Source organism: Pollicipes pollicipes, unplaced genomic scaffold (genome assembly GCF_011947565.3).
Source record: "Pollicipes pollicipes isolate AB1234 unplaced genomic scaffold, Ppol_2.1 Scaffold_3447;HRSCAF=4054_pilon_pilon_pilon, whole genome shotgun sequence".
In the NCBI taxonomy this organism is placed as follows: Eukaryota; Metazoa; Arthropoda; class Thecostraca; order Pollicipedomorpha; family Pollicipedidae; genus Pollicipes; species Pollicipes pollicipes.
This window is the reverse complement of record NW_023596297.1, coordinates 43,581,576-43,608,242: the sequence shown is the minus strand read 5'-3', so window position 1 is coordinate 43,608,242 and position 26,667 is coordinate 43,581,576. Positions and strand designations below refer to the sequence as shown.

The 26,667-nt window shown below is 52.0% G+C and overlaps 1 protein-coding gene across 1 annotated transcript; it reads left to right on the top strand.

The window, feature by feature from the left end:
- On the top strand, positions 1-24,143 carry LOC119092587 (tyrosine-protein phosphatase 99A). The gene is made up of 13 exons (XM_037215543.1): positions 1-37; positions 3,015-3,209; positions 3,549-3,745; positions 6,743-6,871; positions 7,478-7,644; positions 11,842-11,948; positions 12,500-12,681; positions 13,051-13,222; positions 14,410-14,528; positions 17,606-17,749; positions 19,346-19,485; positions 19,917-20,052; positions 23,982-24,143. Exons 1-13 carry the CDS (start codon positions 1-3, stop codon positions 24,132-24,134), a joined length of 1,878 nt encoding a protein of 625 aa, XP_037071438.1. The 3' UTR covers positions 24,135-24,143.
- The last annotated feature ends 2,524 nt before the right edge of the window (positions 24,144-26,667 follow it).

The following is a 26,667-nucleotide window of genomic DNA, read 5'->3' as shown; positions in this document are numbered from 1 at the left end:
ATGGCTTCCCGGCGTCAACAAACTGGTACAGATACACGTAAGTCCCACCTCTGCTTAAAACCCTTGCATCTTCTCGACGCACGCCTGAAGTCCTGCACGATATCCATCCGGTTTGGGTTGGGTGGGCTGCGGCCGCAGGTTTGTAAGAGTCCAGACCGCGTGGTCTTTTCAGATTAATTAAAGTGCACCGTGTTATTACAATTTTTAAAAGAAATTGCGATAGCAATTCGCACTGATATTTTCGAATATTTCACGTGACATTTGTGACAGCAGCTCTTTCCATGACACTCGCACATGCCACCATGATACCATGTTTGATACGGCAAGCCATGAGCGTGGATTTAGGGAAGGGCTGGACCGGCCTGCCCTCACATGCTATGGAACATTCAGCTCATGTCAGGAATGTGCCGATACCTGACGAAATAAAGTCATCTCCATTCGTGAGAGCTTGACATGATGATATGCTATAGCTAAGCGCTGGTTATAAATAAAATTAAAACTTCCCAGAGTCCTGTCCTGCGATGCCGGAGGCTCCTGGCCTCTCTGGCAAGCCCAAGCAAAGCTGTCAAACCTAACGCTAAGAGCATCAATGCTGTCTCAGAGTCTGATAATATGTCGAACCGTGCTCGAGTCGAGCCGCGCCACACCCGCTCCGAACAGCTGTGCTGCTCCAGCCTGTGCGGCTGCGCTGCCAGATCAGCTGAGCCCTCCTCTGCTCCGCTTGGCTCCCCGAGGCGCGCCCACCTGAACTATATCGGCGTCGGTGGCCCAGCTACTACGTCCACCGTAAACCCTTCATATCGCCGGTGGTCCTGAGGCCCTCTCACCGGCGGGCCTAAGGGGCTTTCGCCGACAGACCTGAGGGCCCCTCACCGGCGGACCTGAGGGCTTCTTGCTGGCAGTCCTGAAGGCCTCTCACCGCTGAACCCAAGGGCCTCTCGCCAACGGTGCTGAGGGTCTCTCGCCGGTGAATCTGAGGGCCTCTCGCCAGCGGCCCTGATGGTCTCTCACCGACGGTTCTCAGAGTCTCTCCTCTGCGATATTGAGCTTCTCGCCGGCGGTCCAAGGGACTCTCACCGACCCCGAACATTACGTCAAAATTGGCGTTGCTTGCGGATCGCGTGACACACCAGGTCACGTCTGGTCAGACGGTCACGTGACACGACAGGCTCGATCGCGTGCCTGGCCGCGGCTCGTGACGCCCGTCGGTGAAATGCTCGCTCACCGACGGTGAGCAGTGTCAGGGAGCGGCGGGCGGCGGCGGTGCGCGGTCGAGTCGGTGAGACGGCTGGCTCGGTTCGGCAGTCTCGAGCGCAGTGCGTGGGAGCTGACCGGACCGTCCGGACGTCAGTCTCGTCTGAAACGTGTATGATGTTTGGGTATTTATATACGATTCATAGGAAACTGGCCTGATCAGGTCGGCCTTCACGCCTGACGCCTGGGTACCACCGAGCCTGGGGACCTGTGTTTTCTTCTGAACTGAATCAGGTTTGCTCTGGACCAGCTGCAGTGAACGGAGTGCTGAACTGGATCAGTTTTGCTCTGGATCAGCTGCAGTGACGGAGCGCTGAATTGGATCAGTTTCTCTCCGGATTAGCTGCAGTAGACGGAGTGCTGAACTGGATCAGTTTTGATCTGGATCAGCTGCAGTGAACGGAGTGTTGAACTGGATCAGTTTTGATCTGGATCAGCTGCAGTGAACGAGTGTTGAACTGGATCAGTTTTGATCTGGATCAGCTGCAGCGAACGAAGCCGCGCATCACCCGACTGCTGAAGCCGAACACTAGTACGCAGAACACAACCAGAGCTTGGGGGGGGGGGCGTGAAAGCTGTATAGTGTAGACCAATACCAAGCTATCTTTTCCGCTGAAAGAACTTCAGCACGGCAAGGCTAAGCCCTTTCCTTGTACGAGGTCAACACCCTCAACATTAAAAACGTAGTAGCTCAAGTCCAAGGGGAAATCAAGTCGGTGAGGTGGCCTGTCCATATATGCTACCCCAACTCAGCCCCAAATTGATTTATGCCATATTACATCCCTGTTATAAGCCTGACAATGACTAGCAAAGACGTCGGGATATTGGATCGTGCCAGTTAATAGAATCGTTCCTGTCGACGTTCGAAGAAAGAGCCATGCGAGTTGGCCCCCAGGACTACTGCTTCGTTGCTTCTGTACTGTGTATATCATATCATGGTTGTGAACCGTTCAAAATTTCGATGATTTTATGTAACGGCCCAATGTGGCGACTGCTCATCTTTACATTTGGTGTCATTATCTGCCTTTGCAAGTAGGGATTGGGTGATAGCCAATTCGCTTACGCGTAGTTATATTTAACATTTGTAATTTATTTGGCATGCCCTTACCTACAGCCACCACTCATTCGGCGGTAGGAGTTCAGTATTTCACCCCAATCGAGTCGTGCCCGACTGCATTGACGCCTTGCGGATGCGCGGGAACGACACGCACGTGGTCAAAACCCGTCGACGTCAACAGTATGCCTCTGCGCGCCCACTTCTTTCTCTTTATCCACTTTCTTCACTCTTCTCCTCCTCTCTCTATCTCTCTCTCTCCGCTCTCTCTCTCTCTCTCTCTCTCCTCCCTCTCCTCTCCCTTACTCCCTCTCTCCTCTCCATTCGATTGGTCTCCTTTGTCCTCCCCCCGCCCTACTTTGCCCCATCGGTGCGCGCCGCCTTCGCCGGAGGCCGCTCGCGGTGCGCGACATCGCCAGTGAGCGTCACTGACGTGTTTGTCACGCCCGTTGCCCCTGACGCACCTGACGTCCCTGACATCCGTGAGCACAGCTGGAAAATGCGGCGAGTCAGGTGTCCCAACGGCCACACCAACTTTCATTAAATTCCCGCAAATATCCTTTTATATCACTGTGGAATGCTCCCAGCAGCGGCCTCACCGACGTGGCGTCTCTCATCCGTGCCACTCTCTGCCGACGCAGGCGGCGGCGGAAACGGTGGACGCCGCCGGCGCCGGGGAAGCCGGCGGCGGCGGACAGCGCGCCAGGCGGCTGGTCGGCCGCGCCACACGAGTCCGTGCCGTCGCACGTGTTTGCGCAGGCCGTGCACGAGCTGCACGTTGACGGCGAGGCTGGCTTCCGACGCGACTGGGGTCGGCTGCACGTCGGCCGAGACGAGACCGAAGCGGACGTACCGGCCGGCAGGGCTGACGTGAAGGCCGCCGCAGCAGCGGCCACCGACTGTGAGTGAACTCCCGCAGGAGCCAAATTTTGTTTTGCCTCTTACCTTGCCTTTTGTTTTTGACGCATGGCCCACTTGAAGGCCGGGGGAAAAGGCTGATCTGCGTTTAATTTTCGCGAAGTATGAACGCCATGTTTTTTATGTGGGCGTCGCCGTCAGTGAAAGGCACAGAGGATGCCGCTCGTTTCTTGTATTCCAATATTTTGCTTCAAATTTGAACAAAACCATCTTCTTTGTATTCAAGCTACATCCCAAGTCACGATGGAGCAACGAAGCCCTTTCTTATGTCACAATTACTCGTGCGTGTCCAGCCACGTCATACGCTGCGCGGCTCTTGCAGACCACCTGACTCGGGTTCCCATCACCTCGCGGCTGTACCGCGGCAAGGCCCACCCAGAAGCGTACTTCGTGGATGGGTACCAGCGGGTGCGGGCGTTTATCGTGATGCAACGTCCCGTGGCGGCCACCAGAGATGCCCTCTGGCGACTGGTCTGGGAGCAAGGAGTCCGCATCATCGTGCTCATGGGACCACTGCAGGTGCGGTCGATGTCTGATGTTCCTCGGTTTGTCTAACCGTCACCAATGGTGAGCAAATAGGGATGCTCATTCCACAATTTCAGAGATGCACAAAAATATCTGCTAACACTAAATCCAGAGGGTGTTGGGGCACCTCCAGGCCAAAAGTGGCGATAAAAACAAGAATGATAGGACATACAAAATCTCAAGGCGGAATTCAGAGTGGTTACCACTGTGTCGGCGCAAGTAGGACAGCGGCCACGGGGGCGGTTTTCACTGTGGTCTGGCGCTATCAAGTACAGCGCCGCTCCGGCGACTTTCAGCATTACTTGTTGACGAGCGGAAAACGTAAGGAATGGTGAGAAGGAGGCCGAAACCACGCATTGGAAGCTAGATAGACTGATTGTAACGATAGCTTGCCTTTACGTGCGTCTGTGCCTCTTTCTAATACGCAGGCAGACTTTCGGTGAAGTACTAGTTGAGGCCCTTGCAACTGCTGGTTACACAATGGCGGTAGTGTATTGCGGTATGCTCTCAGGAGCTCTCGCCGGACCGGTCTGCTAGGCAGGAGCGGGCACCGGTTACCCAACAGACGGTATTTTGACTGACTCAAACCAGTCGCCTTAAAAACAGCTGTTGTTTCGACAAGACCAGTTGTTAAGACTGGCGTCGCCGGATCAGCGGCTTTTTAACTTCTCAGGGAGGTGGGGACTCGCAGGCCTCCTGTATTATCTCGAACACTAAGCGCAACAGAGCCAAACAGACAGTAATATTGGATAGCTACGTTAAGAGTTCATGGTCGCAGGCATCAAACATCAGTGGAAGTGGTCTTTCAAGTGTCAAACCAGTCAGCGAGGTAAGACTGGTCAGAACGAGTCTATTGGAAATTTTAACCTCGACCTCGAGCGATCTGACCTAATCAGGTGTTATATAATTGACATCATATAGGGATAGGAGGCACAGGAAAAAAATACATGTGATGAGCTCCTTCGTAACGCTTGTTCTATGACCACGTATGCTATCAGCACCCAAACGCCAAATTCGAAATCCCCGCCAAATATGCCATCATTCGTGACCCACGAAACAAAGATATTTTAAACTTTCACCCGCTGTGTAAACATGCTGCGTGTTTAGCTACTGAAAATAAACTACCATGCGTCGATTTTGAAGCCATTCCTCAGAGGCCCGACCTCACCCGGCGCGGTTCAGGCCGGCGCCGTCTTATTTGGTGTCACCGACCATTTAAATGCATAATATGCGGTTGCATCTGACACGTCGCTTGATTTATTAATTCATCGTGGCCCTTCAGCGTCGCGAGAAATTTATTGAAGGGTGTGGTGGGTTGAGTTGACAGTGTGCTCATTTCAGGAAGTCGTTAGTTTCAGACCGGCATATGTCAGGCCTTCGCGCAATTTCTGCCCCCCCCCCCCCCCCCTGGTAGCTAGTGGGTCACGATGAACCCAGAGAGCAAGCTTACTCCATACAGGGCGTAAAATACATTGAGAACAGTGGTGCACTGGTGAACAATGCTTTCCATTGTTGTAAACACAAAGCACAACTATTGTAGCTGAGGCCCTGCGTCCTTTCCTCACGCGCCGCGGGGAAGGAAATGTGGCGGCATTTGGCTGTGACGCCAGCCCCGCATGTCCTATAAAATGTATCTAGAAAGCATGCAATAAAGCACAGCAGTATGAGCATCTCACTTCCTCTGGCACGTCATATCACTTGTTGGATGACCTACTTCATCCTTAGAAGACGACGCGGTACTCTGGACGGTCAATGCTGCGTAGTGTTAGATCAGCGTAAAACATTGCTTCAGGACTGTTCTGCTATGGAAGGGATTAGGAGTTAGGGATGCTCACACTCAAATAAATGGTGATACAATGTAAAAGAGTGGAAAACCTCCTGACGTTGTCTGTGAAAGCCTGAGAGTGTGGCCTTAATATCATGCAGACTCACTTTGTACAGTGCCTATACAGCTTTGTATTTGACGTCAAATATCCACAGTCTATTGGCTAAACTGCGGCAGAAACTAGCCGGACATTTGTAAGCTCATGTGCACCTCACCATGTGTCTTACACACGTTAATTATGAAGTTAAGAAAAACTTAAATTAGATGAATTTCCAACAAAATAAACGGATATTGAGACTTAAGTGGATTCTGTGAACGGCATTATCTGACCACTTTTAGTGCTTTGAGAGGCCGCTCAAAATACGTTGTACTACTACTCAAAATCTGCGGCACTGGCCAGAACTGTTGGCCAAGCAAACAATAGTTTATTTCTCCTCTTTTCTCTGATGTTAACAGCTCAGAATAGTTTGGTATGGCCCTGCACCGATGGGAAATGGTTGCCGTGTTGGCATTGACCCGCGCTCCTCTATATCTGATTATTTTCAAGTGACAAACATCCGTGGTGCTCCATCGGCAATCGCAACACATTTATTCAAGGCGTGTTTACGTCCAGTTTGCGCGGCTCGCGGCCGGTCAACAGCTGGAGCACTGGGGCTCCGGCTCAGCTGTAACAGCTAGACGAGGCCGCGGACCGTGCTGCCTTTAGAAACGGAGGACAGGCCACTCACGCCGCCATATATGACAGCAACTGACAGTTGATGAGCACAGGAGAATTCTGCTTCGGATCGGTCAGGGGTGCACGCGGCTGTTGCTTGTTTCTCGCTATTCAATGGTGGCAATGGGTCCTATCGAGCTTTTGGGCCTCCGAATGTGTGGAAGTTGCTGCATTGGTCCGTTGGAAAGCGATCTGCATGCCATTTTTAAGCTGTCAGAGATTTGTGGCTAGATTTGTAGATCCCAGAGCTTCATAAATCATGCTCCGATAACGTCATCTGGCTGTGTAACAGCGTCGTCGACATGCAGCCGAACCACTTATTTTCACCAGCAAAATGCGGCCTGAATGCGGACGTGCAGAGTGGTTCGGTTCGTTGTGCCTGGGACAGCCGGGCGGCTGTGGCCTGGCGTCGCCAGCCGGTGCCAGCAGGCTGACGCCCGTCCGTGCGCAGGGTGACGCGGAGCAGCTGTGGCCCGAGCCCGGTACGGCCCGGCAGTGCGGCCCACTCCTGCTGGAGACGCGCTCCCAGCACAGCCTCGCCACGCTCGTCGTCCGCCGCCTCGGCATCTCCCGACTGAAGGTGGGCGCCGGTCGGCGGCCCCAGCATCCCCCCCCCCCCCAGCCCTTCCGCTCCGTCGCCAGCGGAGGGTGGGCGGATGGCTCGATGAATCAGCGGACATCGATTTCGGCGGAGCGGGCCGGCTGGCCCGGGGCCGGGCTGGCGGTGTCTCGGCGGCGGTTTCGGGTGCTGCGAGATCGCCGGCCGGCCCGGCCCGGCGCCGGTTCTCCGCGACCCCCATCGGCGCCCGGCCGTGACTCAGCGCCTGTCAGTGCACCGCCTCAGGCAGCAACAGGGCCAGTGGAGATTCGCTGCCTGGCCAACGTTGCTCGTTTGCGGGGCTATTTAGTAATGAGTTTATGATTGCGCCAGTGTTGAGCATGTGATAGCGTCCTAGGTTGAATTGCTGTAATAAATCGCCGTCCACAAATGAGCTTGTCGGGCTGTACGGATCGGGCTGAGAGCACCCAACTCCCTGGCGGCTCTGGCGGCTGTAAACGGCCTCGCCTGTGTTGTTTGCTGCTGGATATAGTGGAGATACTGCGGGAGAAGCTGCCTTTAACTAGAGTGAATGCGGCGACAGAGTCAAAATGCAAGCTGGTTAATCCGTTTGAGCTTCTATTTCAGAGCCAGTCGAAAAAGGAGAAAATGAAGGAAGTTCATGTCAAGCTCTTCCAGTTCACCGCCTGGCCAGAGTATGGGCTTCCTGACACCCCACTGCCGCTGCTGGACTTTGTCCAACAAACGCTCCAGCACTCCGAGGAATCAAAGAACCCTGTGCTGGTCATGGCTGGGTAAGATAGTCACCATTTAGGTTCAGTTAATGCATATGGGGTGAAACCGATTTATAAAGCAGTTTCGCACAAACCCTTTGATTCATTTGATTTGAGGGATAAGAGCTTCCGTTAAGCAATACTTGCCTAAATCCTGTTCCACCATCAGGTAGCAAAATATCAGTTCAACGGCAGAATTTGGTGGCAAAACCTTGACATGCTACAACGCCTGGCACGGTCCACCCTGGCCTATGACCTCTAACCTTGAGCGGCTGCTGCCATCAGCCGCAGGCCACCTCAGTGAGATGCGAGTAGAGAGTGCGAAGAGCGACTCGAACTCTTACTACGCCGCTCCGCCACGTCTGGGTCGAAAGGTAGACTACCGACGCTCGGCAATCGACTGAGACTAAAGGTAGACTACCGACGCTCTGTAATCGACTGTATTAGACTGAAGGTAGACTACTGACGCTCTGTAATCGACTGAGTTCCGGCGACAGATTATATCACACTCTGAGTGTGGGAGAAATGCGATCGGTGGGGAATTGGCTGTCAATTCTAAACAACACTAGGGAAATGTTTCAAATGTTAAATACACACTTTCGACGTTACATCCTCCGTTACATCTTAAAGGTCGTTTAGGGCATGCACGGGTCACAAAGATGACGCTTTCAACCACAAAGAGGTTTCAAACGATTCACTTGAGCGGTTGATCTTTAAAAATTGTTGTAAATCCTATTGCATGTTAATTTTAATTCTTATAAAGGTGTGATTTAAAGCAGTCTCTTCAACTCGAACAATTTTTCAGAGCATCTGATTCGTAATTTAAAAGTTGTCGGGTTTCATAAAATTAGTTTAAATTCAGCTCGAAAATTAAAAAAGTTCATAACGCATTCATAAATGAATGCCATAACGATGGAATGCGCCGCATATAGCACAATAGAAATATATACATGAGACATACTGGTCCCAGAGATCCCACAAAACTGCCTCATGCATCGAATATGAAGAACCCATTGGAGCCCGGCATCTCTCCGCATCCAGTGCATTTCCCTTTGCTCGTCGGCGCGCCAGGGTATTTGCATATCACTTACGCATTCCCATATGATTAAAACATTATCTTTCAAGATGTACATCACTGGACAATTCATGCAAACCGATTCCTGTCCTCACATATTCTGTTTGTTTTCCAAGCGTCACGAAAACAGGCTTGTCATGGGCACCACATCACATATGGAATATCGACTTTGCTGACAGCAGATAGCCACATCACAATTAGGGGGAGCAGCCTGCGATGAGCCTGCCGCTTGCCGACAGCCGCCGATGTGTGATTTGTCCATAGCGCCTGGCCGCGGACACACCCTGTCCGCGATGCTGGGTGCGGCGCCGGGCGTGCTGGGCGCACCTCTCGGTCACCGTCGCCGCCTATTCCTGATGCTGGTGCTGGTGCGTACCATGGCCCGTCCGTTCCGGGCCGCTCGAAGCCTCCCTCCCCGCGTGGCATGCCGTAGCGAAGCCGCGCCATCAGGCAGCACACGCTGGGGAGGCATCGGCGGCCGCGGTCTAGTTAGCGCTGCCGAAGCCGGGCTCAGGTGGTCCGTCCGGCGGCCGTGCTCTGAAACAGCAATGACACGCCGCAGTACGGCCTCACTGCGCCCCACGAGGAGGGCCAATGTGAATGGGATTCATTTTCCATTGGTTTTACCAAACACGAATGTTACAACAGCGGTGGCGACTACGGTATTGAGTGACCTATGTGGGTGGCAGTTGGGCAAACAGGCCGCATTGCGGATGGTTACATTACGAATTGTGATGAATGCTGGGATGATCATCCTGTTTGTCACCAATGTCACTGATTCCATAAGTAGCAAGTCGTCAAATTCTGAGCCACTCAGCATACTGCTACTAGTGGGAGGTTTCCAAGGGAATCTGAGCAGTCGATTAGATATTCAGACCGTAAACCTCCACAGAGCTGACACATGAATCATACCTGTATAAGTTAGATTCAGTCATAACATCTTGGCAATCGAGCATACGCCCTGAAATGAAAACAGCGAATGGCGTATTTGCTCTTGTTTGTCGGTTTCTGTTTCGCCGTTTTCAACGAAACCCAACTCGTAATTCAGGCTGAGTCCCAGCCTGAAAGGACACTATTTCTTATCACTGAAATCCGACTCGGAGTCCGAGCCATGCTGCATTGAGCTTGCTTTCTTAACACAAATCGAGTCCAAACAAGCTGTATGAATCATGGGTGCTTCGCTCCATTCACAAATTGACCCCAAATAAATTCTTGAACGCAAAGAAATTTAAAAGCACAACACGCGCAATTAAGGTACCAAACACATCATATGTTGGGTGTGCTGATAACTTGTTCTATAGCTTAGAAGATACAAATACCCGGAATCCTCCCAGGTCCACTCCAATATGTTTTATGCCGACTTTTTAGGACGGATGCCCCATACCAAGCATTGCCCGTCTTCATTCAGAGCGCACGCGTGGCTTGCAAGTCTTTATGGCTGAGCCGGAGTTTTCCGAGCATGATCCATTCGTGTGGTGTATGGGGGCTTGGCGACAATTTTGAATCTTACAACTCTCCATGACTGTGTGCCGGCAATATGATCAAGTGCCGAGCTTTATATAGGTAAGCTTTGGTCGGTGTTGAACGTGAATTCATTTTCGTTCCAGCTTGAGTCCGAGTTTACGGCTCTGATTGCGAGGATGTTTAAGTCCCAGTACGTTCATTATTTTGTTTAGTTATGCACTTGGACATAAATCATAACTACATCAGATCAACAAAGAGCCACGAAGGCCCATCAAGGTTGACCTATTCCAGGTTCCGCACCCATCCTTGACACTAACCTTACCACCTGACCTGTCTGAATTTAGCCGTAAATGATATACTTAGACCGAAAGAACTTGTCCAAACCATGTTTAATGCTACAAGAGAAGGACTTCCTACGACGTCGTTTGGCAGTTCATTCCAGCCATTCACTACTCTTTGACAAATGTCATCTGTGTCTTCATAGTTCTACTCCGACCTTTTGGTAATTGAAACTGGTTTCCTCTAAGTCTCGGCCTAATTTCCAGCGCTTTTTGTAGATCTACCTTGTCTATCCTTTACATAATCTGGAATGCCACGATTAGATACCCTCCAAGTCCACGACATTTCAGCGAATACAAATCGAAGGCCTGAAGACAATCCCTATATCCTAAGTTGCCAATCCCATTTATGCCTACACACATATCTATATCTTTTGTTTACCTGTAATCATGATGTATTTTTTATGTCCATATATATGTTTTTAAAAGCATGGGGACCAAGCCTGTACACAGTACGATAGGTGTGGTCTGACATAGGCTAAGCACAATTTTTTTGGACAACAATCCTACTCTTGTAATGGACGCTCCTGTTAATAAGTTCCAGTATTCGACGTGCCTTGCTCCTAGCAACCCCACCTTGCTTTTCAGGTTATAAGTCCCTGGAAGTTACTACCACTAAAGCCTTTTCTTTCTCGATCTGGTTCAACTCAAGGCCTCCCATTTCAAAGCTAATGCCCTGACCGTCATAACTACCCATATGCATCACCCCACACTTCATAATTACATGACATCTGCCAGAGAAGCTCGCCTGACTTACGGCGACCAGCTGGTCAGCGCCTGGCCCGCTTTCATCGGCGTCTGATGTGCTGTCCTCAGCGTCTGGACACGCTCTCGTCCGCCCCCGACCACTGTTTGGCAGCTTCTGATCCATTCTCGTCAGCTCCTGACCTGAACTCGTCAGCGTGTTGTGTATTGTCGTCAGCGTCTGACCTGTTATCGTAGACGCCTATCCTTTGCTGGCCAGCACGTAACGCGTGCTCACCATCGTGTGGACCGTGCTTATCAGTACGTGGCCCGTGCTCATCATCGTGTGACCCGTACTCATCAACGTATGACCCATGCTCATCATCGTGTGGACCATGCTCATCAATGTCTGTCTAGTTTTCGTCAGCGTCTGACCTGCGCCTGTCCGCGTCCGACCTCAGCCTGACCCGCCAACCTCAGCCTGACCCACCTGACCTTCACCTGACCCACCTGGCCTCCGCCTGACCCGTCTGACCTCAGCTTGACCCGTCTAGCCTCAGTCTGACCTGTCTGAGGTCAGCCTAACCTGTCTGACAGCCTGAGCCGTCTGACCTCAGCCTGACCCGCGTGACCTCAGCCTGACCCGCACGCCGCCAGGTCGACGGTGAGCAGCGCCGCCGTTTATGTGGCGCTGGTGGGCCTGCAGGCGCAACTCCGACAAAGGCAGGAGCTGGCTGTGCTCCCCTTCTGGCGGCACGCGCTCGGTAGGTGCGCGATCGCAGTCGCAACGCTCGACCCCGAGGCGCGCCGACAGCGTGGACAGAGGGCACGATTGCCCACAATGAGAGCAGGCAGACAACGTACAGGGAACGTAGCCGTGCCGTTCTGTCATAATAAGCAGGCGTGGTGATTACTCTTGGGAAATAGAAGAATGCTCATAAACGGAATCTGTTGTGGTTCCTACTATCCTTTGGCTTCGTGCAGTGATTGTTCCTTCAAATAAGTCGCAATTGAGAGCAGAACATATCTTATAAATACAATGGTCTTGGTTCGATCAGATAAAGCTCAGAAAAAAATGTAGTCATACCGCATGCTAGTCCACTGGTCGGACTCCATGCGGTACGCGAACTCCAGCTGGTCGATTCGGTATCGCAGAAGGAACAAACGACACGTGGACTGTTCGAAAGAGTTGAAAGTGATAGATAACAGGCAAAATGTTCTCTCGATATCACAAATAATCAGGTCGCAAATATATCGATGAAGCTTAGCGCTGGCTGGGTGCGGACTCCGCGACCAAACGGCCGTCGTTTTGCAGACCAGTGTCCCTATTTCCTGCCAACGCTGGAAGAGTACATCTTCTTCCACGACTGCCTGCTGGAGCGGGTGATGGCGGGGGAGACACTGGTACCCCGGGACAGGGTGCACCAGTTCCTGGAAGAGCTGCAGGGCGGCTGCAGGAATAGCTACCCGTACCCGGCTGCCGAGAAACAGTACAAGGTGCGCTGACTCTCTGTACTGGGGAGGTGGACGCTGCACGAGCACGGAGCGGCGAGCGTGTCGCGAGTCTGCTGCCTTCGCGTAGGTTCGGGCCAAATCGTTGAACTCGTCCGTAAATGGAGGCGCAAGTGCTGTAACCGTCTGGCACGTAACGCTAGCTAGAAAACAGCACATTTCCATCAGACCATTGATTTATTCCGTGGCTCACGCTCATCAAGGGACGTCGCCATTGACGGTCGTCAAAGCTTTGGATGTCACTCGCAATACCGTCAAAAGCAGCGGGGACACGCGCCGCGCTGTCCTCATCGAGCGAGTCGTGACGGGAGGTCGGCCGCCATCCTGGGTGTCAGCGTACCCCTGCCCCTCCAGCACGCGATCGCTCTGGAGCCGCGCGACTTCACCGTGGTGTCAGCCGCCCGGCCCTGCAACCAGGCCAAGAACCGCAGTCTCAGCTTCATCCCTATGGAGCCGTCACGTGTCCAGCTGACGCCCAAGCTCAGCCAGGACGGAAGCGATTACATCAACGCCTCCTGGCTGCCAGGTGACCAAATGATATTGGTGGCGATCGCTAACTGGGGGTTCCGGCAACATTTTTGAGAATGAATACTGGCATTCCACCACTTCCCTTTGCGGATTCTAGCTTTTCGAAAGTAACACCTACCCACTGTTATATCTATGTAAAACAGGGATGACAGCAGAAAACATAGTTGAATCTTTTTGTCTAAGCCTTCCTCTGCTATGCTGGCTTGGCAAATGGGGTCTCTAAACACGTCTCGCTGACATCCAATAAGTTTGGTTTGGTTTTACATGCATCGGGCTCCAAAACAAACGCAACTCTCACGTTAATGTGTGTGGGGAGAGGCACGTGAGCTGCAGAAGTATATCAGGTGTGCACACTGCACAATCACGCGTCAAAAGTTTGTGAAGCCATACCATTTCCCATTAAAATTAATGGCGACGCTGCAGAAAACTTGATGTCTTATGCTAAAACAAGCATAATATGAGACACGGCTCACATGGTCTGTCGGTGTTCGCGAAATGATCCGCAACGCTGGGAAGCACTGAGCTTGTTGCGCTACTAATTGTCAACACAATTTAATTGCCATCGGGCTGTGGGCAATAATGTAAATTTGTTAGCTGAATATTCCCCGCCTATAAAAATGTTGCTCTCGCTGCTGCGCCTGCTTTCATGTTTGCTACGTACCTCATTTCTGTTTCGAAATGAAGACACGGACGGAGACCCGCGGAACACGACGTGCTGACCATTTTCCAAACATCGGCGCAGTGTTTTCTAGCTCGGCGGCCCTCTGAAGCGCTTTCAGTCTGCCGTCATTCAATCAGGACGCAGCATTGATCCCATTAGTGTATAGGCTGGCAGCTGAGCCCCTGTGGCGAGACTGGGGTTGTCTCCGCCACGCGCGCGGCGCCGCGGGCCTATTGACTGGCGGCGGCGGCGGCGAGGCAGTCCCGTCCGCCGAATCGCCACGAATTCTGTTCGGGGATTTGTGTACTGAATTTATGCTCCGTTGAGACGATCACAGAGGCCGTGCTTACGGCGTCCGGTGGGACGTCCGGAGGCGGCTGGTGACGCGATGGGTATTTCACCGAGTAGGTGTTGACGGGAGTGGTTGGAACATGACCCGGCTGGTGAGGAGCAGGCTCGTGCCTGTAAGCGCCCAACGATGCGCAGTTTGCCCTCTCACGATGCGCCTGTCTTCCGGTTGGCAGGGTATCGACACCTTCAGGAGTTCATCCTGACGCAGCACCCTCTGCCGAACACGGTGCTGGACTTCTGGCAGATGATCTGGGACCATCGCGTCACCACGGTCGCCTGTTTGACGTCAGAGGTAGGGACTGGCAGGAGCTGACGTCAGAGGTAGGAGCTGGCAGGAACTGACATCAGAGGTACGAACTGGTAGAAGCTGACGTCACTTTAGACCTTGCCCAGAGGTAAGAGCTGCTGGGTGTGGGTTTGAGTCGGAGACTTTGGCTAGTGACATGGGGCGGGACCCAGGGAGTGGGTGGAGATCAGCTGCCTTCCAGCTGAGAGCATCGTAAGGATCAGTCTTACTGTGATGAGTAGTGAAATATGGTCAAATCATGCTTCCTGTTTCTTTTTGGGATTGTCTCTGCATGATGACCCTTGATGATCGTCTGAACGATGACCTTCAATCCTCAAACCGCGTGGAAGAGAACAAGTGCAAAACATGGCTTTATGTGTTGCTCTGTTCACGCTTTCCATAGGATTCAAAAGCGCTAAACTAGCATCTTTAACAGTTGTTTGACACGCGCTGGGGTGGCCGGTTGAATACTCTCGGTTCGGGTGGGGGGATCGGTTTGATCCCCTCCTAATAATTCGGAAATGTACGAGAGCTAGAGACACCGCAATCACAGGCTGTGTTGGCCTGTACGTGAACTCACTTGTGTCAAAACTACAGGTTTCAGGTAATGACCCCCAGGTCAAAAAAGGTCAAATAAGGTCAAGCTCCAAGTTGGTGTCCAAAGTGCCCCCAGAACCCATATATCCGTTCTAAGCAAAAGGTTAATGATGCTCAGTCAAGTTCAGTGACCTTGCTTGACCTTTTGGAGGTCATGGTGACGGAAGTCATAGGACACTGCTTTGATGTAGGCATTTGAATAAGCGTCAAAAATTGCTCTGGCCAGTTTATCCTAAAAACGAAACGCTGGCCTGGGTCATATAAGGTCAGTGATCTATTTTAACCTGTAAGAAGTCCATGGAAAATGCATAATACGGTTCCTGTTATCAACATATTTGAAATAAGCACCACAATCTATTCCATACAGCAAACCCTGAAGCAATAAGGTAGGTTAGTTTGACCTCGGTATGACTTTCATGCCTGACCCTAGATCGATGGAATTTGTGCATTCAATTGTTGTGTTGCTTAAGACACTATTTCATACATGTATGACTCCGTTTAATATTCCGTTGTTGCACCAGATTGAACGATTCTCCAGAAATTAGGTTCGCTGAATCCGTGGCTTGAATTTGACCTGCCGTAGGTCAGCGATCTAACATAGCACATCTAAATTTTTTATACCGAACGATCCGCTATTAAATCTGCTATAGCACGCAAAATTTGACGCGGCTGCGCCACGCCTTTCGAAACTCATTCCAGAAAAAACTGTGAAGGTCAAATTGCCCCCCTCCCAACCCAAGCTAGCGTTAATGGTGCGAGCGTTGCTGGGTGATCCGTCGCTAATTTCTATCGGCTAGAAGCGTGAGCCGGCACTCTTGTGCCCTGGAGCGTAGTTGAGGGTAGCGCACAGGACGCACATGTCCGCCTGCTTAATCAATTTTCACATAAGCCTCAAATGGATTTCATAAAGTTTGAGGAAATTTGGTGACATAGCACACGTGGGCAAAGAGTTGTTTTCAAAGATGCAGTGACACGGGCTCATATAAATGATGTGGTATGTTGCGGGCTTGGATTGACCATAATCATACATTGAGGAATGACAACTTCTTTTAAGCTATCAGTGAGCGCTGGATCAGCTTGTTAGGAGTCCCACGGAAGAAATGTGCCATCAACGCAACACAGATGAGCTAGGGCTTATTTCTCAAAATGCACTGTGCATACAGGTAGGACATGCCACAATCACAGGCCTCGGGGCCTGTGGTTTCATAAATGATGTTCATTATTACGTTGCGCATGGGAAATGAAGGGGGATGCGGCGCAACAGCGGCGCAGTAAGGTTGGAGGTAATGTGGCAGCGTAGTTTTGTGTTTCGGTGTGGCTTTAAATCACGCTGAAATTTTCCCCGAAAATGGTGGCAAAGCAACCAGTGGAAAGGGGTTCTCCCCCAGCGTGACAAGGGCGTAACCTGGGGGAGAGGGGATTTGCGTAACATAATTTATGGACGACATCTTGCTTATCCTTACCTGACTTTGAGGCTCAAGCGCTCAACATTTGGAAGAACTTAACTCTGACTCCTTTTTTGACTCCTTTTTGGGAATGGGAAAGAACGAATCAAAATGCGTCTTAGCCCTTTCCCTAACCCTGGAGAAGTTCGGGCGCATCCGCGGCCTCTTTATGGCTTTGTGTCCCGCCTGGAGTAATCCTATTCTCCCCGTGCTTGCCTCCCTGAGAGTGACGCGGTCCATTAGTCAGCTTCGAGACGCGACGCTCAGTTTGCCTTTAGTGCCTCGCTGTTTTCCAAGACAAATAACGGCGAGTGACATATGGTCTGCGGAGGATGTGCGACGTGTGAACGTAACCGCAAGACATATTGCGAGCCCCTGCCACGGCCATGTTCGCTGCGCCCGAGTCACTTAAGCCGCGCTTGGTATTGAGAAAAGCTGCGAGGAATCTCCTTTCAATGCGTGCCCATGTCGCTGACCTTCAGCGAACGTTATGCGTTAATGTGTTGCCTGTTGATGTCCCGCGTAACGCCTCGACGTTGAATAGATGGACAAAGTACTGTGCGGGCCGCAGCGATCACACCGTCCTGCATTTATTTTCTTCAGAGGTGGCCATAAATGAGCACGTGCCAGGAAGGCCCGCACCTAACTTATAGTGCGTAAGCATGCCCGAGAAGTGGCCGAATGGTCCAAGGGACGTCCCACATCACAGCGTTCTTGAATTACATAAAGTAGCACTGAAGCGCCTAACCATTTTCTTGTTGTTCGAGCTTGCCTCAGATTTATCGCCGCCGGTGAGATTGATATCACGGTTCGGTTGTGGGGTGCTCTAGATAACGGGCCGTTTCCGCGTCCGTGATCAATATAGTGATAGATGCTGCCCTATAAATTCTGCGGCGGCTCGCTCGGCGCCGCCGCCGGCTCCCGGCCCACGTGGTCCCGACCGAGCCGCTCCCGGCCCCTCGCCGCCGCGGGCTCGGCTTCCGGTTCGGCCGCGCGGAGCGGCGTTTTTGCTCATCTGCCGTCCCGGATGCGGCGTTACAGGACTTGGGCATCTTCTGGGCGCTGGAGGAGGAGGAGATCGACTGCGAGGGCTTCGTAGTGCGCTACATGTCGGAGACCGCTGGTTGCAGCGGCTCCTACAAGACGTCCTGGATTGTCGCCACGTTCCTGATGGAGTCTACAGAGGTGAGACACGTCCTATTAGGGGAGTCCACGGAGGTGAGACGCGTCCTGATGGAGTTTACAAAGATGAAACACGTCCTGATGCAGTCTACAGAGTTGAGACGTGTCCTGATGCAGTCTACAGGGTTGAGACGTGTTCTGATGCAGTCTACAGAGTTGAGACGTGTTCTGATGCAGTCTACAGAGGCGGGGCGCGTCCTGATGCAGTCTACAGAGGTAAGCTGCGTCCTGATAGAGTTCACACACAAAGGGGAAACTCCTCCTACTGCAGTCTACAAAGGTGAGACGCGTCCTGATGGAATCCGCGAAGGCAAGACGTGTCCTAATGGAGTCCACAGAGGTGAGACGCGTCCTGATGGAGTCCACAGAGGTGAGACGCGTCCTGATGGAATCCGCGAAGGCGAGACGTGTCCTAATGGAGTCCACAGAGGTGGGACGCGTCCTGATGGAGTTCACAGAGGTGATACGCGTCCTGATAGAGTCCACAGAGGTGAGACGAGTCATGATGGAATCCACGAAGGCGAGACGTGTCCTAATGGAGTCCACAGAGGTGGGACGCGTCCTGATGGAGTCTACAGAGGTGATACGCGTCCTGATGGAGTCCACAGAGGTGAGACGCGTCCTGATGGAGTCCACAGAGGTGAGACGCGTCTTGATGGAGTCCATAGAGGTGAGACGCGTCCTGATGGAGTCCATAGAGGTGAGACGCGTCCTGATGGAGTCCACAGAGGTGATGCGCGTCCTGATGAAGTCCACAGAGGTGAGACGAGTTCCGATGGAGACCACAAAGGTGAGACGCGTCCTGATGGAGTCCACAGAGGTGAGACGCGCTAGCGCAGTGAGCCGAATTACACTGCACTCCGTATAAGGTATGCACCATGACGTGGTGCATGCGTACCACGCATCACAGGAATTTTATGTCGGAATTATATGCGGAATCAACGTTGAGCATTCACCACTCATCACCCCTCTTACCACATCCGACCATGTTACCTCAGGGCTGTGGTATATTGCCTCGTAGATTTTAGATGCATTGCCGTGCAGACATGGACATAGAACATGGGCATAAAGGTCTGACCCCATCCAGTCATTGGTCTCGTCACCTTGGTCATGACCTTGACTTGTTATCGACGGACCAGTGCCACGTCGCTTTCGTAGCCGACCGACAGTAACTTCACCTGCCGGAAACGGCGTGACCTGTTGACAGCGACATGACCTACTGACCGCGACTGACCTGTTAACACAGACGTGACCTGCTGACAGTGGTGTCACCTGCTGATGGCGACACAACCTGGTGGTAACGACGTGACATGTTGGCAGTGACGGTGCCGCCACCTATGACGACCCCCTGACGGTGCCTGCAGCCTGTGACATGACCCTCTGACGGTGCCGCCACCTATGACGACCCCCTGACGGTGCCTGCAGCCTGTGACATGACCCTCTGACGGTGCCGCCACCTATGACGTGACCCTCTGACGGTGCCTGCCGCCTGTGACGTGGCTCTCTGACGGTGCCTGCCGCCTGTGACGTGACCCTCTGATGGTGCCTGCAGCCTGTGACATGATCCGGTGACGGTGCCGCTAACGTCATCCGTTCCAGGGTGACGTGGACCTGCTGGTGCGACTGGTGTATCTGCCGCTGTGGCCAGAGGAGAGCTCCACCGACTCCGTCATGGAGGGCGTGCTGGGCGTCAACGAGATCCACGGAGACCGCACCTCGCCACTTGTCGTAGTTGACAGGTGACTATCGTTGTCGACATGTTTCAGCAGTTGCTGACAGATGGCAGGCGTTGTTGACAGGTGGTAGTCGTTATTGGCAGAAGGCATTAGTTTTTGAGAGGCTATACCTGGTATTAGCAACAGGCAGTGGTCTTGTGCAATGGCAAGTGGCAGTTGTGTGTAACAGTCATTGATGACAATTTGGCGCTCCTACCTAACAGTCCATGCCGTATTACCCCAATTTTCATGTGCCAGCTTCCATGTCTGTTGTGTGGTTTCAGTCAATGATGGACTATTCACTCTTGTGTCACGCTCATAAATCTGGTCATCTGTCCTTATTCACTGAGACATGTTCTGATACGGCGGTTGTGGCCTAGGTGTGTTGTGGACCTGGCGTATGCAGATCGTGGGAGCTGGCTGAGACATGACGTAACGAACACTTCAACCGACAGGAACGGTGGCACCGAGGGCGCCACTTTCTGTGTCCTTAGCACTGTTCTCCGCCAACTACAGTTCCAGCCGTATTTCGACGTCTTTACCTACGCCAAGCTCTACCACCAGCGGCGACCGGGCATCTGGAAAACGATGGTAAGCTCGGGTGGGGATGCAACTTTTGGAAGGCTGTGGTTTCGACCAGCGTAGACTGGGCCAGGTATTCGCTGCTCCCGTGTGATATGTGAAGCAGTAGGGTGCGACTGAAGAGATGGAGGTAGAGGGGGAGAAGACGGAAGAATATTGGAGGTTGGGAATGAGGGAGGGGAGAGGGGAAGAGGAGGGGCTCGAGGAGACGGAGGAATACTGAATGTAGGGAATGAAATGAGGGCGGAAAAGAAGGAGGAAGAGAGATAAGGGCCGGGAAAAGGAGAGAGGGCACCAAGGTTGAAGTCTTCAGGCGGCAGTTAGTGTCAGGAAGCTGCTCGCTTGAGCGGCTCCGGGGCCTGCGGTAATGCACTTCCTTCCCATGCGGGATGAAGCATTAAAGTAGTCACGTAACCTAACGCCATGCTACCGCAGAGTGGACCGTTTCAAGAAAAATAGCACCATGGGACCAGCATGCTTATTACGTAAAATGCCATTGTGTGTGTGGTACGTCTGTAGTGCTTGAATAGTACACAACTGTGAATTGCGGTTAGCTGAATAATACGTCAACAGCAGCATCTGTTTGTAAAGTCAGCACCTTTCAATGCGATCCTCTGGTTTTCATGACGTGCCCGTTTTGCGAGAGCCCCGTCTACCATAGTTCTGTAAGCGGCATTTCATTGCATTAGTCTTGTGAAATGTGTTTCTCGAACGAATTCTCAGCTATTTCAGATAAACACATTCATTTTTCAGTACATGTCAAGAAACAAATTTGTTACATTAAGTGCTCCGTCGGGTCACGAAGCCATGCTGTGATCACTGAAGTTATGGAGAGCATATGACACTACTGCCTGGAAACTTTTTTGCTACACGCCTTCGCTATATCTTACTTCACGCCCTCACTCAGGGTCTGCGCGGTTAGCTCCTCCTCCGAATGTACCGGCTCGCCGCTCCTCCTCTGAATGTAGCGGCTCGCCGCTCCTCCTCTGAATGTAACGGCTCGCCGCTCCTCTGAATGTAGCGGCTCGCCGTTCCTCCTCTGAATGTAGCGGCTCGCCGTTCCTCCTCTGAATGTAACGGCTCGCCGCTCCTCCTCTGAATGGAACGGCTCGCCGCTCCTCCTCTGAATGTAGCGGCTCGCCGTTCCTCCTCTGAATGTAACGGCTCGCCGCTCCTCCTCTGAATGTAGCGGTTCGCTGCTCCTCCTCTGAATGTAGCGGCTCGCCGCTCCTCCCCTGAATGTAACGGCTCGCCGCTCCTCCTCTGAATGTAACGGCTCGCCGCTCCTCCTCTGAATGTAGCGGCTCGCCGTTCCTCCTCTGAATGTAGCGGCTCGCCGCTCCTCCTCTGAATGTAGCGGTTCGCCGCTCCTCCTCTGAATGTAGCGGTTCGCCGCTCCTCCTCTGAATGCAGCGGCTCGCCGCTCCTCCTCCGAATGTAACGGCTCGCCGCTCCTCCTCTGAATGTAACGGCTCGCCGCTCCTCCTCTGAATGTAGCGGTTCGCCGCTCCTCATCTGAATGTAGCGGTTCGCCGCTCCTCCTCTGAATGTAGCGGCTCGCCGCTCCTCCTCTGAATGTAACGGTTCGCCGCTCCTCCTCTGAATGTAGCGGTTCGCCGCTCCTCCTCTGAATGTAGCGGCTCGCCGCTCCTCCTCTGGATGTAGCGGTTCGCCGCTCCTCATCTGAATGTAGCGGCTCGCCGCTCCTCCTCTGAATGTAACGGCTCGCCGCTCCTCTGCTTGTTTGAATTATGTTTGTGTGATGCATCGTTTGGCTTGACTTCGTGCCAATCAGTATGAATAAAACGATGCAAAAGTACTTAAGGCCAACGAAAATGTAGTGTTAGGATATCTTTTTACGACGAACTCAATTATTTCTGCCGCCCTGTTGTAACAAATCAGGCAGGAAACTAGAATAATCGATAGACAAAGAGGGCCAGGCGCTGGTCCTCATTCTATGCCCCTCGGTGGCCATGAAACTTTAGATGTTTTGTAGCCCTCTGTCATCAGCATGATCCCGATGCTTCAATAGTTGGCGCCCTAAAACATTTCGTAAGGCAGAACACCACTTCGGATCACCAAAATCGTCGGTTGGTCCGCGGAGGTCAAGTCCAGGCTACGCCCCTGCAGTGAACCAACAAATTATTTAGACAGTCACTAAGCGGCCTTGTAGACTGCAACAGGTTGAGTTACTCAAAAAGTAGAAAACTGATAAAAATTGAGCCAATCCGACCTTGGCCTGAACCGATTTTGATCTTGACTTGACTTGCTCTAAGTTCACTTTCACTATACTTGACTTACTTGATAAGTTTCGTTGTTATGGATTTTGGCCTCTATCCGCATCGTGGTGTATATCTGAGGCGGGCTAAGGCACTGTTTTGATTGGCACACTTTTCAAAGCCACACAATTCTTACGGAGGTTTTCGGTTCGAAGCCACCAGACGGGTTGAAGTATTTTGGAAGGTAGTTGACATGATTTGAGACGCATTGGTCTCGTGGCTGATGTCCACTTGATATTCTATGCATAAGGATGACAGGATTTGTGGATTTGGGCGTAAATCTATACCATTATACAATTGAGCCTTGACGTAGCAACAAATTCAAAATGCTCAAGTCACGGGGGCAAAGTACCGCAACCGGTGTTGAGTTGGGTACCACCTAGCCTTGACGACCTCAGTACCGTCAACTCAGCACCGGCCGGGATGTTTCACCAACCGCGACCGCCTGCCATGTTCAATGCCCCTCTCCCTAACAGCATTTGAGATCTATGCGTTGCAACGGAAACATTTAGATGACAGCTGATGCCCTGGTCACTCTTCCTCCCTCTTCCTCTCTCTCTCTCCCTCTCTCTCTCTCCCCCTCTCTCTCTCTCTCTCTCCCTCTCTCTCTCTCTCCCTCTCTCTCTCTCTCTCTCTCTCTCTCTCTCTCTCTCTCTCTCTCTCTCTCTCTCTCTCTCTCTCTCTCTCTCTCTCTCTCTCTCTCTCTCACACATCTTTCGCTGACAGGCGCTGTCGCGTTAATGATAAAGTCGCAAGTTACCAAAAATCTGCAAATATCTTCAAGTCGCCCAAGTTTTCCCGGACTTCTAGATTTCTCTAGCATCCATAATAATGACTGTCTGGCTTATGGAGTCAAATGACTTCGTGCCAATGATTGATGATGATCCATCCAAGTTACTGCTTTAGAAACATGCCATCTTTAACGACATATTCATCGCAGTTGCGCGTTTAATACTCTGAAGCTGGCGTCACATGAGCTGCGCTGGGTCCTGGTGCAGCCTTGTCCTGACCCTTACTGATATTCAGATCAGTCAGTGAATTATGAAACACAATCCAAAAAGGAAAGTGAAACTGCGAATAACTGCATGCGGAGACAAAACTGCGAATTACTGCATGCGGGGACAAAGCTGCGAATTAGTGCACGAGGAGAGAAAGCGAATACTGTTTGCTAATTTGAAATTGCAAAAGGTTAGCATTGAACGACATTGAAACAACTGAACATATGTCAGTTGGATCACACGACAGATGCTGACTGTTATGCGGTTCTTCCTGGAATGGTTTGAAAGTCATTGCGCAACGTACAACGCGGCGGTCCCTTTTAACCCAGCAGACGGTCACAGGCTAAGGTACACCACAAACCCCAAAACCGTGGGACCTCCAGTTGAGCATAATTCAACGAATTATTCGGAGTCCTTATAAAAGTCTTAAGCTACCGCAGTGCCACATAACTATTCAATGTCAAAAGTATCTAGTGTTCTGTTTCGGCACAATTCCCTGTTAAAAATAACACCCCGCTGTTGATATCGACAGTCAGAAACCTTCACGCAACACGTCTTGCTCCGGAGCGACTGTGTTCACTGGCCGCCTGTCCATTTTTCCAGCGCGGCACGTCTTGCTCCGGAGCAACTGTGTTCACTGGCCGCCCGTCCATGTTTCCAGCGCGAGTTCCTGTGCCTGTACCAAGTAGTGGAGGCCTGGCTGCCGACGGCGGAGGTGGGAGACGTCGTTTTCAGTCGTCAGTCGCGAGCACTCAGCGTGGTGCGGACTCCGGTCGAGGCCAAACTGAACGGCGTGCACGGCGTGATGGTGTAGGCCCGCGAGCCCCCCCCCCCCCCCTCCGTGTCGAGGCCAAACTGAACGGCGTGCATGGCGTGGTGGTGTAGGCCCCGCGAGCCCACCCCCCCCCCCCCCCCGTGTCGAGGCCCTCTGCTCGACACGGGCTTTTCGGCAGAAGCTGAGCCGTTTCGACACCGAGCGTGTTGTTCTCATCCCCTCGGCAGACATTTAAGCGGATGCCACGTTAGACATGGCGGGTGTGATCAGGGCTGAAAAACAATCACAGCGTTTGTGTACTCTACAACACTGAATTAGTAAGTACGCCTTCAATATCCCAATGGCAGCCGTCTTGACGACAGCTGAAAAATCAAAATTATAGTGCTTGGCGAAGATGAGCTATTTGTGGCTACCGGCGCGGTGTTTGTTATAAATGCTTATTTACAATATTTGTGGTATCCTGCAAACAACATGACTGGCGAGCCAACGTCCCCATTATGGTTGATGTCTTCAAGTAATGTCATGACTGCTGTGTTCGTCTTATATACGATATTAACTGGAGTTGGTGCATTGTTTCGCTGTATTGTAATCATGATACCTTTGAACTTCCAGTCCTATGTGCGTAACGTGTTTCAATGGAATGCTCGCCAGCGGAAAGGTCTATTTTGATTCAGGCACTTGCTGCTTCATTTATGCTAATTTGCTGAGATATTTTTTGTTGTGGAATCGCTTGTCATTACGAACTTCAATTTTTCACTTTTGATGGACGGCGCAAGGTGCGCGTACGACGACGCAGAGTGCCACCAAAACAGTCCTTTCTGGTGCGCAAAGGGTGTGCTTTGATCTATCTTGCACTGATCGACGTTCGTCTAGTGAATGCAAGACGTCACATGCCCACTACGTTGCGAAGTGCCAAACAGTGCGTGGTCTCGCCCGCACTCCCGGCCAGGGTACGGCCGAGAGCGGACAGACCCCGGGTGAGAGCCAGCCGGCGCGAGCCCTGTCCACCTCAGCTCGGCTGCGCTCCCGGCCAGGGTACGGCCGAGAGCGGACAGACCTCGGGTGAGAGCCAGCCGGCGCGGGCCCTGTCCACCTCAGCTCGGCTCCGAACACACCTCGCCGATTGCGTTCGGCAGTGCGTGGCTGACGCGTGCGTACGGGTCGACTGGTTTATGTGCGCTGTATGCGGCCATCTCGGTTCGCATGTTGCTGGTCAGACAGCGTTGCCTGGGGTGTGTGGTAGATTGATTGTGTGTGCGGAAGCTGTGCGTGCGTGGGCGTCGCCCAACGTTGAGGGTTATGGGACACGCTCTGTAACTCAACGTAAGCGATTTCCCCCGGAAATATATGTACGTTCTCAGTGTGTGCATATGTGTGCAATGGTCCATTGGTGGTATGGCATGCATAGGAGAAAAAGAAGATTGTAAAAACTGCTGCTTAATGAGTGGTGAAGACGTGCTTGGGGAGGTGCTGCGACTCTGAGAGTAATTAAGCATCGGCAGGCGACGTGATGAGAGCCACCTGTTTACATCCGTCCCCCGGAAATGTGCCCCGTTGGTAGCATATGTTCTTCCCAGCTTTTCTTTATGCGTACCTTTTTGTGAGCTCTGTTGTGAATACAAGAACTTTTAGGCGTGAATGTGTGCCCAATGTTCCTTATCGCGTTGAGGTGGGTTTGGCAGCAGATACGCAACGTTGTTTTATTTTTGATATTTGATCACACATTCGTGCATCGCGTGCTGAAACAAGTCCTTCCAACGTTCAAAGTTTGCTTAAAATACGCGTAGGTATGTGTTTGACTGCACATCCGGCTTTTAGATCAAATGTCTGGGAGGGGAGAGTGCTTCGTTTTAGGAACGTACTTAAGTGCTGACGCAGTCAAGATAACATTCGCTAACACATTTAAAAGCCATCTTTCCGTGCTGCGATTGCAAAACATGCGATTCGACGAGACTTAAGCCCTTCATGGAGGTAAATAATTATGGTTCACCTTGGCCCTAATCCGTAGGCTTCCACCGTCCGTAGCATTCGTATGCCGCATGCTTGCATGTTGAAAAACGTATACTTATGACACGCGGGAATATAACGTGGCGTTGTTTCACGTAACATGGAGCCAGGAAGACGATACGGAGTACGGGTGTCGATTTGCATTGTTTCGGGCAGTCCACTACCCGACTCCATGTTTAACTTGGCCGCTCCAAAGCTGGATCTGCCCCCTCCAATACTACCGGGGTGGGAGGTTAACACGCGCTCGGATGGTGGCCAAATTGACCCCCCAAGGTTTTTCCAGAGTGGTTTCCGAACAGCGCGGCGTAGCCGCGCCCAATTTTGCATATATGCAGACGATTGAACAGTGGATCGCTTGGTGTCAAATCGCTTGGTGATCGGTGTCAAAAATTTAGATGTACCTTGTAAGGCCTCTGACCTATGGCAGTTGAAATTCAGGCCATTGCTTCAGCAAAGTCGATTTCTAGGGAATCGTTCGATCTGATGCAACAACGAAGTGTTAGACGAAGCCAAACATCTCTGAGATGCTTTCTTAGGCTTCTGTAATCTGTGGTGGCGTTGTGCT